This window comes from Microtus ochrogaster, chromosome 4, assembly GCF_000317375.1.
Source record: "Microtus ochrogaster isolate Prairie Vole_2 chromosome 4, MicOch1.0, whole genome shotgun sequence".
NCBI lineage: Eukaryota > Metazoa > Chordata > Mammalia > Rodentia > Cricetidae > Microtus > Microtus ochrogaster.
In genome coordinates, this window is record NC_022011.1 from 57,751,079 (window position 1) to 57,763,501 (window position 12,423).

The 12,423-nt window shown below is 39.5% G+C and overlaps 1 protein-coding gene across 1 annotated transcript in view; it reads left to right on the top strand.

Annotated features, from left to right (window-relative positions):
- Kynu (kynureninase) overlaps positions 1 to 12,423 on the top strand; it is a 127,929-nt gene that overhangs the window by 27,041 nt on the left and 88,465 nt on the right. Inside the window, exon 3 of the mRNA XM_005346379.2 lies at positions 8,420 to 8,540. Within this exon, the coding sequence (XP_005346436.1) occupies positions 8,420 to 8,540 (121 nt within the window). The remainder of the gene's footprint in view (positions 1 to 8,419; positions 8,541 to 12,423) is intronic.

The window sequence follows — 12,423 nt, forward strand, 5'->3', positions numbered from 1 at the left end:
ATATGTAAGAGCTAGCCAATAAGAGGCTGGAACTAATGGGTCAGGCAGTGATTAAAAGAATACAGTTTCCGTGTAATTATTTCGGGTCATAAGCTAAGCTAGCCATGTGGGCGGCAGGGTCCCGGGGACGCAGCACCCGCCGCTCTTATTTCAACAAGCTTAACTTTGGTACTTGGCCCCCTGACCTGTCTCCAAACATGCGTTCTCATCTTGCTCAGCCTTTAGCAATCACGAACAGACACCCAGGTTGACATTTTTCGACATTGAGATAAAAGAACATGTAGTAATTTCTCTTTCTCTGTCTGCCTTTTCTTGTGACTTGACTGAAGTTGGAATTGTTAAATAATTATAAGGGTCATTGTTTTAAACTAGGTCTTACCTTGGACCAAGACTGAAATTCAGTTACAGACATCCACACTTAAGTTTGATGGAGTTTGGCACCAACAAGGCGAAACTAAGCTATTTGTCAGGCCTTCTAAAAGAGCAAGAGAAATGGGCAATAAGAGTCAAATGTGCCAAATGGGCAGCTTCAATCACTGTGAAAAACAGGAGTTACCTTAATCCTCTGCACCCTGTAATATGTAATCCTTTACAAATAGCCTGGAGGAACCTGTGTTAACAAAGTCATTAGTTTCCTTCATTTTGCCCCAGACTTACAAGGAAAGTAATTTTTAAATTATCAGTCATCTGATTCTTCTGTTTGGATTTCCTTCTGTCTTTCCGCACCTATGAAATCAACTTTTTATTGATTAGGTTGTTGTTTGCTTCTTCAGTTGTTTTTATTTCCATTTGTTTTGTTTGTGTTTTAGCTAGATCCTCATCACATCATAGCCTCAGCCTGGTGTTAAATTCTCAATTCCTTTTCTGACAGCCAAGTCTAGGGCTTGGTCATTGGAACATGAATTCCATGTTATACAGTGAAATAGCCCTTGACACTAGGTTTACAAATAAAGTCAAATAATATCTTTCATAAGTTGCTGTCATTTTGTTTTCCAATAAATGATATCCGCTATAATTATCATATCATGGAGTAAATAAGGACCAAAGTGATGGGCATTTTTTATTAATTAACTTGTTGCTCAGATTTGTAATAGTGGATTTCCATAACCTCACGCTCCAAATAACCCAACTGTCATCATGGCCAAATAAGGAGACTTCCAGAATGAATCCAAACTTTTTTTCTTAAGTCTAACTTAATAAAATTCTATACAGAAAGCTGAAATTCTTAAGTGTATCTGTAGAGAGTGCTCTGGGTTGAAGTGTAGCCTTTCAAAATCCATGCTGAGCATCAGTGGGATGGCTCAGAAGCTGGAGCCACTGGTATCAAGCTGGATGATCTGAGGTCAGTACCTAGATATTACATGGAAGAAGGAGAAATGGCTTCCTAAACATTGTCCTCTGACCTCCACATCCATGTAAAACAAATGAAAATGCATGTGGAATAAATGTTATTTTAAAGCTGAATCAAGTTAAGCTGTCCCTAATCTGCCATGATTTTGAATTTTTACGAAAAGAGAAATCCGGAGACAGATATTCAGGAGATAAACTGAGGGCTGCACATTAAGAGAGCCTTATACCAGACAAGAGTAGAGATTTAGAAGAGGTTCTTCCTCCCAGGCTATGAAGGAATTAATGCAGATGACATCTGATGTTGGGCTTCTAGCCTCAGTTGCCAAGAGACAATAAACTTTTCTGTGGTAAGCCTCCTCATTCACGAGACATTCTTAGAAAAGTACTGTCCTGTTCCTACATTTTGAAATTGTTAAATTGGAAATAAATTCAGAGGACTTATAACACTAGTACAAAGTGTTCCAGTTGCAACATGTTGTAGATACTTATAAAGAAATTAAGAACATATCAGGATTTCAGAGGGAGCTAGGGAGAAACTCAGCAACACCTCTTTTATTCTTTTAAGCAGACCTTCAGGAGATCAGGGCCACAGTTCTTGTTTTAGGTGTTCTCTATAGGTTCTTCCACACTGATTGAAGAAGAAAAAGCACTGCAGTCAAGATGGTGTGATCAACAGGGCCTGGTTCACAAAAAGCAGTGCCTCCCTTTACTGTTCTGTCTATTTGAGGTTCGCAAAACAAGAGCAGCAAATGGTCAAAACCTGAATACAGATCATCAAAGCTTCAGATCAATAAGTCATTCAAAGTAGAACTAAATACTTCCAGTGAGAGTGAGGCCAATTCAAAGAAAAATTTCTTCTGATGAAGTAGAAAGAAAAATTTAAAAGATAATCACAAAAATGCCCAAAGAATCAATCACTTCAGGTCTTAAGAGTTAGCCAACTTTGGGGTATCTGCTAAGATGGTATATATTAGTCATAGTTTACTTTAAAAGTAGTTTATAGTAGTTCATTCATGTGTGGGGAAAAACAAAACCAAAAAAAAAAATGAAAACTAAAAAAAAAAGCAATAGAGATGATCAAACTCAGTGACATAAATGGACACTCTTAATTCCAAGAAAAGAGGTTGGTCAGTGCCATCATTTCTACGAGAACTGGTTGAGCAGAGCATCAAATTAAACATATATTGAAATAAAAGAAGTTGTCATAGTTAACAAAAAATCCCAAAGAACAGTAACAGCTGTTCTGCATCAATACTAACTTCATTTTGGAAGAAAGAAAAAAATATACCTCAAAATAGCATAATGTGTGTGTGTGTGTGTGTGTGTGTGTGTGTGTGTGTGTGTGTTGGGAGGAATCTCACTCCTTAGTCCATCTTAGTCCATGAATAAGAAGCATCAAACAAGTTATCTAATATGCTCACAGGATGTCAAGTTGTGAAAAACTGGGAGTCGCGCACTAAGAACTTGGAATTAAATGTGTACCCAGACCTACATTCTCAGGAGTTGCTCCAAGATATAACTGGGTGTAGGAAAGATGCAAATGTATTTTAGAAAGTTTTACATATGGACTCCAACTATAATTTAAGAGTGGAAAATTGATAGTAATGATTGACATGACATCAGTAATAATTGAAAGGACAGCCTTGAGAATGAGAAGCAATGAGTCATGGCTGACTTGAGGCCCAGCAACTAATGTTCTAATCAAGAGGATCTGGCTTGCACAGATACAGAATAACCTCTAGAAACCCAAGGAACACATAAATATCCTATGTTTCCAAAACAGTTTGGAAATGCTATGTTCAACTTATTTTCCTTTCTTCTCATTTAGTATGGGAAGAGTAGCTGTGTTGTAACAAATAGCAAGGATTAGAACAAGAAGAAAAATAGAAGCTATCTTTGGTCCACATGATCATGAATATTACTATTAATGCATATAAATGGAGGTGGAGCTTTTCCTTTGTCCCTGCTGCACAGTCACAAATAAACACACAAAAGCTCATATTAGTTACATAGTGCTTTGCCTATAGCTCAGGCATATTACTAACTAGCTCTTATAACTTAAATTAACCCATTTCTATTAATCTGTATTTTGCAACATGGCTTGTGGATTTACCTGTCCTCCTGCATCTTGCTTCCCCTGAGATTGACTGGTCTCTGCCTCTCCGACTCCTCCTTTCTTTCTGTATTTGCAGTTTCACTTTCTTACCTAGCCTTATGCTGCCTTGCTATAGGCCAAATCAGCTTTTTTATCAACCAATGAGAGGAATACATATCACAGCATACAGGATTATCCCACAGCAAATAGACATGCTGAATTCAGTACAGCTTCTATCTGAAAACCTTATGCACACCCACACAGTCATTTTATTGATACTATTTGATGCCATGTCTTCACAACTATCACAGATGCTGTTTCTCATGGTAAGATCCTGAGAAGTTTTGTACAATAAGTTATGTATGAACGTAGATAAGTTTCTTCCTCAACTCATGTCTCCATGCTCCTCAAATTTCTGATCTTATGACCCCAAGTAAATAAATCCTTCTGGAAATATTAAGAAAAGGAAGGGAGAGAGAGAGAGAGAGAGAGAGAGGGAGAGAGAGAGAGAGAGAGAGAGAGAGAGAGAGAGAGAGAGAGAGAGAGAGAGAACTGTAATACTATGAGGGTTGAACCTGCATGAATAAATGATTCACTGATGAAATTTGCTTAAAGGGCAGTAATGTGATAAGAATAAAATGAAATTCACTTTTGATTTTTCTGTATGATCTGACTATAAAATAAATTAGAGTTAAGGGATGGAAGATCATGTTATAACTATTGCTTGGTAGTAAAGTGCTTGGCTAACATGTACAAGGCCTTGGATTCAATTCCCAGGATACTACAAGGAAGGAAGAAAGTTAGTTCAGTTCAATTTGAAGAAAAGTATTATTTTATTTTATACAGTTCTAAGCCATTAATATTCTACTCTTGGTCAGACTATTAGAATGGATATAATTTCATTCCTAAAGCAGGATCGAATTTTCTAGCATAAGATTTGATAGCAAGTTTTGTCACCTTCATTTTGGAATCCCCTCCCCCTGCGCCCTGTAAGCTTTGAAGACCCTCTCAACTCTGATCTGTAAATAACTCTTCTCTCCCCTGCACTCCTCTCCCAGACCCTACGCCATTGGTCATAGGCCTTAGTGACACGAGACCTTTCTCCCAACCTATCTCCTCCCCAGTCCCCGAACATACTTAGGGGAGGGACATTCTTTTTTTAAAAAATAAATAAATAAATTTATTTATTTACTTTGCATCCCTGCTGCAGTTTCCCCTCTCTCATATCCTACTATATCCGTGTCTTTCTCTGTTCCCAACCCCTCAGGGAGACACCTTCTTAATATCTGCAGTTATATAACTTAAAATTTTTCTCACAGTGACAAAATATCTGGAAAAAGTGACTTCAAGAAGATTCACTCTCTGCTCAGATTTTAAAAGGTTCCAATGCACGATTAACCTCCTGACCTTGCCTGGACTATGCTGAGGGAGGACATCATGGTAAACGGGCTTGGAGAAAGAAGGATACTGACCTAATGGTGCCCTGGAAACAGACGAAGAGACAGGGAGAAACTGGAACAAGGCATAGCCTCCAAAAAATGACCCAATTACTACTTCCCTAAGCTTGCTTTCCACTTCTAAAGTTTCCACCATGTCCCGAAATAACACCACCAGCAGGGCTCAAAGGCTAAAACATTTCCTAAACACACCTTAAAATCCTACCCCTGACCCCCAAGGCACATGTCCATCTCATAAGGCAAAATGAGTCTAGTATGTCTCCAGGACTCTTCAATTCCTCCACAGCTGCAGCAGCTTTCTGAAGCTCAAATCCAAATTCTCCTGAAACTAAAGGCAAATTCTCAACAGTGAACTCCAATAAAATGATAAAAGGAGCTACGGTGGGGGGCAGGGGGGCTGTATTCCTCCAAGGTACAGCAACCGTCAGTGCATATTTCTATTCTGAAAGAGAAAAAAGTTCGCGGGGTTTATAGACAGGAGGGATGGACCAAGGTTAAGACCAAAACTCAAGAGGGGAAGGCTTAATGAACATAGCTATCAGAAGACATGACTGCATACCCATGACTGCACTTTGGACGTGGAAGCAGGGTAATTGGGGTTTTGAGACCAACCTAGGCTACATAGTTAGACTCCCCACTTCGCTCCTGCCAAAAGAGGTTAGTAACTGTGCATCCAGTATTCAGGATTGGTAGTGTTAATTCAAAATTCCAGGAGTGTGAGTGGCCTTGTTCCCATGGACATTGCTACCTGCAAGCTGCGCTCTGCTTGGCTTCTGTCTCAGCTAGATCCAAAGCAGCTTTGCTTGGCAAAAATTCAACTTTTCTGGAATCGCTAACTTCCTGGGGTCTCCATTGTGGTCTTTAGCTTCCAACATTGCCTTGCCAAATATTTCTCACCAAGATCTTGGCTCTCTTCTATAGTACCTGGCCTCCTAGGTTTTCTTTTAAAGTCTGGATGGAAGCTCACATTACCCTATAATTCTTGCTTTTTATGTGCTTGCAAAACCAACACCTCCTAGATGGTAACAAAGTCAGCCTCCAACTCAAGCAGTCACCCTCCTTTGGACACCCACACGCACCCCATTTAAACCATGGCTCAGTTATTTCAGAATACTTGGGCAGCTAATCCTGCGAAAACATTTCTCTAGGCTATCCAGTGTGAGCAGTGTTCTCTCAAGGGAGTCTTTCAAATAAGCTCACTCTGACCACGGTGTGCTTTGCTTAGTCCTCAAGTATCTTCAGCGTATCTTCTCTGTTATTCCAGTCCAATTTAATTGCCTTCTTGTTAATGATGCCAACCTCTTTAGCATTCCGTGGGGCTCCTTCTTTTGTATGCTCTTCTCTGGGAAAATGCTAAGCTTGTCTAACGTTTCTATTCTTTCTGCTGTGTGGTGCTAATTCTCATTGTACTTTGATTAAAAGCATCCAGCAATATCCATCCTAATCCAGAGTTCCAAACTGCTCCCACTCACCCACCGCCAAGTTTCAGCTTCGATATATAAGTAACATTGACACCTGTTTTGTTGTGTCAGGTTCAAAAGATGCAGCAAGGAGATTCAGTAGTTGAGAAGAGAAAATTATTTACAGTCACTTTTTATTTATTTGTTTGTTGTATTTATTTTTATATATCGCCAGTCGTGATGGCACATGCCTCTATTCCTGCACTCAAGAGGCAGAGGCAGGCAGATCTCTGTGAGTTCAATACCAGCCTGGTCTATGGAGAGAGTAACAGAACACAGAGAAATCATGTCTCAAGCAAGCAAGCAAGTAAACAAACAAACAAAGAAAAACTATTTCTCACAGATCAAAGTGTTGTCAGATCTGGTGTGTGGAAGGCCCCTGTCCTACACAGATGACTCCTCATTGGATGTTCCCGTGATAGAAAGGACTGGACTTTTTTTAAGGCAAAGCCCTTCTGATGCATAATGTCCTCTTCTGATGCACAATGCCTCCAAAGTCTTCATTTCCTAATACCATCAGTCTGGGAAGTAGTACTTCAACTGATGAGTTTTGAGGAGATCCAAGCATTCAGAACATAGCATATTTGGACATTTTCTATGTATTTCTACATATGATTCACATTTTTCACAGTAGAATAATGTGCCTGTCTCCCTGAGGCAATTCTTTAAGATGTAATATATTTGATAAATCATAATTAAAAGCATGGAGTAGTTCACTCGCTGAGTGAACAGTGTTTCCTCAGATGCTCTAGTGTAGACACTATCTCAGCTTATCTTTCTGAATAGCCACCCTCAAATCACAGGCGATACCTCAAAGGTTTATTTGGTCCACTGGGAATGACTAAGCTAAATGGCTGCCATCCAGCAGGTCCCACAGTCCCCGTGACCCAGGACAACAGGCTTGCTCCTTGCAGAGATGCTCTGTTAGGCTCTTGAGGATACATCTATAGCATGTCTCAGCAGTTGTGGTGCTAGAGGAAAAGTAGCTCTGGATGACCTCCCTTTGCCGAGAAAAGAATCCAGCTTAGAAATGACATGTCATTCCTGCTCACAGTTGACTTGCCTGGATGAGTCTCGTGTGTCCTACTCAGTCACAGGAAGTATATTGTCATCGCATGCCCAGAAGACAGGAGACTCAAAAGCATTTGGCAAAGAACTCCAATGTTTTCCTTACTAAGAACCGATGTGTCCTGGAGTTGAAGCTGTCTTAAGTCTTAAAGATGACTATGCCTTATTGCTACCCCTAAAACAGACATGAGTGCTCATCCATCCTGTTGGGCCACATCCTCTGACTCAGCCTTGCTATAGACCGCATGCAGAGATTGCAGACAAATGTGAGGCCATTGTCAACTTAAGTATGAATTCTACAAAGTTTTTTGATGTTGGTCTTTGTATTTCTCTGGTCCTAGGGATTGAAGCCAGTAGCCATTATTATTAATGTATTCTTTTCTCCATGGTCTTAAGCAAGACTTAAATATAGGAATTGTTTATTTCTGGCAATCAAGGCTAAAACCTAAAATGGAAAGTACAGCAAAGTTCTGTTCTAGCTGAAGGAGAAAAAGACGTATTTGTGCAATCTTTAGTTTATGATGTTTGTACTATACATGCGTATATATCTAGACACATCATAAGATGCATAATTCCAATAGCAGTATAATGGCACCCATTAATTCAAAGTGTACTTTGCCTAAATTGTGGAAAGTTAACACAATTAGACAGACAATCATATTTCCTGTAGAAAAAAATGTTCTTAAATCTTCCTAAAGCCTTTGGCTATTTGTGCTTGGAAATGGTTGCTAATTTAGATTTCTTCCTGTAGCACAATAGCTGTGAGAGATCTCCATGTCACCTCTGTGGGTTTAAGTTATGTTTTAACGTAAAATACAAAAGGTTAATTACTGTTCAGAACCCGATGCTTCTGTGGGAGTAACTGCAAGTTATTTATTATCCTTCCTCCAGTTAATTATGTTAATTGTGGCGGATTTACAATGTCAAGTGCAAGAATGTTAATTAATTTAATAAGCACACTTTTTTTTTTGGACTTTCTTCTGTTTCAGTTGATCCATCTTTAGTGAATAAGGATGAAAACGCCATCTATTTATTGGGAAATTCTCTTGGCCTTCAACCAAAAATGGTTAAAACATACCTGGAAGAAGAGTTAGATAAGTGGGCCAAAATGTAAGTACTATGTTTCAAAGTATAATTCTGTATCTGACAGAAGAATTTTGAAAATTACAAAAGGTGTCTGAGTTGGGCAAGTTATGCTCCTGGCATTTTAGGATAAAGGAAAACCTAAGAGACCATAATTATCAATATTACTATGTTTTGAGGAAATAATTTAGGGTCAGACTAAGGCCAAATGGCAAATTTGTGACGGAGGGAGAGTAACACAACATACTCAAGCATTTGATCCTCTTTCCTACATCTGAATCCGTGTAGGCATTCTGTGTCCCATGCTTAATGACCAGCAAAGAAGTTAATTTACAATTTTCAGTGTTTTATGATTTCTTCATGGCTAAGTTAACAACATAAAAATATGGAATCCAGGCCTGTTAAGGTGACATTAGGTTAGGGTCACATGTGATCATGGATGTACAGAGTGAGGTGTGTTGTCTGATCTTAGCATTTTAAAGCTCCTACCACTTTCTCTTGTGTAGACAGTTTAAAGACTTCTATTCCCAAGCTTGCTATATATGAATTCTTACAAGAGCACCGTTTTCTCCCTAGAGCTCTATGTATTCCTGTAGTCTTCTAATGACTAACCCTTCCTCTTTCCTCCCTTCCTGAGCCCTCTTCTGTAAGCTAGCCTTCCCAACTATACGTTACCTCTGCCAAATGTCACTATACTACAAACACATCTCTTTAAACATTTAAAACTTTTTCATTAACACCCTACAGTTATGCATATTGATGAGTGTATCACTGTGATATTTTTATATATGTACAGTCAACTCAAGGTAATTGAGGTTCCCATCTAGTTATCACAGTTTATTGTGAATTATGATTCCATCCGTTTTATAAAACACCAGAATTTATTACTTCTGTCTAACTCAGTTCATATACCCATTTTTAACCCTCTACAATTTCCACTTGGGGAGACAACTTAGAGACATCGATTTTCATTACTTTCCTGTTCTTAGGAAAATAATCTGCTTTTATGTATCTTCTTTCTTTCCATAGTAATTACTTATAAAATTACTGAAATGAGATATATTTGTTAAGTATTGAATTTTCTTGTCTTATTCCTGAAATGTAAACATTTAAGTATTTTAAACAGCCCCACAATATTTTTAAATGTTTTCTCTGATCATTTGAAAACAAACAAAAAGAAATCATTATGGAAATGAGTCAATGATCAGAAAACATTTCAGAAAGATGAAGTCACATTAAATACAAATTCTGGAGTAGGCCATTTGGCACTCATAAAATTTCATGTTTCATAGCCTTTCCACCTTCTTTGTGCTCTGTCATTGTGGGAGCCCTTTAGTGCTCACCCCTAAGTGAGGACAGCTACTGTGACTCACAGGTAGCACTGCAGAGTCCTCAGTTTTCATGGTTAAGAATGAGGGCTCTCAAATTAATTCAGGGATGATGGAACGCTTATATAATTTATTAAGCATGTGATAATTTCACCTGCCCAGGCTTTTATGTGGAAGTTTCAAAATACACATCACCACATTTGAAAGCATTTTGGGCTAGCAGGTTTTAGTATTTAATAAACGAGGTCACAGTTAATAAAAATGGCTGATATTCACGTTGGTCCTTCATGTTTGAGAGCAGCGTTAAATGGTGAGAGCAGCGTTAAATGGGATGATTCTGCACTTTTGAAAGTGTCTTTCCCCTTGAATACTCAGGCAGCTAGGCTCTGCATTTGTAGGCTCTAGGTATTTAAAAGCAGCTGCCCTGCTGCCCCATTCATTCCCCCATCACACCTCCAACCAGGGAGGGAGCAGCTGAGGAGGGTGGGGATGTTAAATTTCTGTGTCAGGAAGCTGCCTGTCTCTCAGAGCATCGTCCATTATTGCATTGCACTTTCATATTTTACTTTGTGCAGGCAGACAAAGCCAGAGCCCTAGTTAAATTCTCCTATTGCTCATTAGACAAACGACTCGCAGAGGAGTGCACTTGAGGGCCAACGGCAATGAAAACTGAATCGAAGGCCTTTTCTAGGCCAAAAAGATCCGCCCACTTTTGCTTTGATTGCCTTATGTGCCCTTTCTCTCAGCCCTTGGAGACCCTGGCAACCTTGGGGCCCTGCTAGCTCCTAAATAGCTTCAGGGTTTCAGATGTGCAGTTATTCTTCCTTTCCTTCCTCCCTGGCCCACACAGCTTTGATCCAAAAACAGTTTTTATTTGTTTTTTGTTCCCAAAATAGTCAATTTGAAGCCCCACTCCTAGCCTTTTCCGTATGAGACTCTGTAGGAAAGAATCTTTTTTTTTTTCTTATCAACTTAGTTCCAAACTTTCTGACAGCCTGAGAGATTCTTGAAAGAAGGCAGGTTGGACGAGCACACAGGAAGGTTTTCTTACCAGAGTAACCGGTTGAAAAGCTGTGTGTGAGGGATAGCCGTAGTGGTTCATGGAAAACAGGAGGCACTGCGGGATCTTGCACAGCTGTGCTGAAGTTAGTGAGTATTCTGGGATGGATGCTTCCAGGAAGAACATTAGGTAACTGACTTTGTCTTTCTGAGTTTGAGTCTGTGATAGCCTTACCTTAAGGAGCCTTTTAATCAAGTTCAGCTGGTTTTTATCGTTTGTTTCTTTGACTTGTTTTTTGTTTGCTTGTTTGTTTTTAAGTTGCTCTGTGTGCACACATTGTGGTAGGCTGTCAGTCTTTTCAGTTCTCTTTCTGAGGACTGTTCCGGTTTCTATGCTAATCTCGTTGTGGCATTTGACTCTAGGTCAGGGACTCCCCAGGAGTGTGTTAAGCTTTTAAGGGATGCAATGTTGCTCTCTCTGCATCCTCCAGACCCATTTCTGCTGTGAGGCTCAAGCCACGTCTGTGCCTCTTTCATTTGTCCAACAGAAGATTCTCAGTCAAAAAGAACTACAAGCTTCATTACTTATTTTCCTTTAAAAAAATTAAAGTATAACGTGATGTTTCACTCTGGAATCTTCATATAGAGTTTAGTTTTGCTGATTCCCCTTCCTCTACTTACCTGTCCTGACTTCCTGCTCTCTGGCTCGTGTCTTTCCGGGCACAACAATTCCCTCTCCCCTTTCAAAGTTTATGTATTCTCTTACACTAGTCTACACTCCAAACATGTTATCCGCTATAGCCACATTCATGTTCGTATATGGTCTCATATGATAGAGAAAGTATACTAGTTCTCTTTCTGAGTCTGAGCAGTTTCATATAATAGAATGATTTCCAGATTGCTCATTTTAATAAAAATTTCAAAATCTCATTTTCTTTATAGCCGAGTAAAGTTCTTTTGCATGGACGCACCACCTTTTCGTTATCTTTATCTCTTGATAGGAATCTAGCATGGGTCCTTTGCTATGGCGTAACAATGAACACAGGTATACAAGTATCTCTATACATGCTGCGGAGTCCATTAGAGTAGTCCACAAATGGTATGGAGATGGTAAGAAGTGGGAGGCCTTTGAATGCTGTGGACGCTTTCTCGCTCGCCTCAGGTGGGCTTTGATGGTGACGTTGGAGCGCCAGAAACTCATGGTCACACAAAAACGTCTGCTGAGTCAGTGGCTCGCGAATTTTAAAAATGGAGTTCACAGAGCGCAGAGGGCGACTTATAGATACGTAATCGATGGTAAGGAGTTTAGGGTAAAAAAGTGTCAACATCCTATACAACAGGAGTGCGGGAGCCAGTACATCATTCAGCTGCTACTCTGGAGGCTTCGAAGGGGCTTAAACAGAAAGAGGGCAGGATGATGAGGCGGCTAGGAGAGGGTGCACTGCTCAGTGACTCCCATGGGCCTCCTCTCAATTTCAGCAGGGCTACTCATTTAGGAAGAGAGAGAAGTCTAATATGGATTAGATGACTAATATAACTAGTCTAATATAAATGAGGAACTATTTTTTTTTTATTTTTTTAAA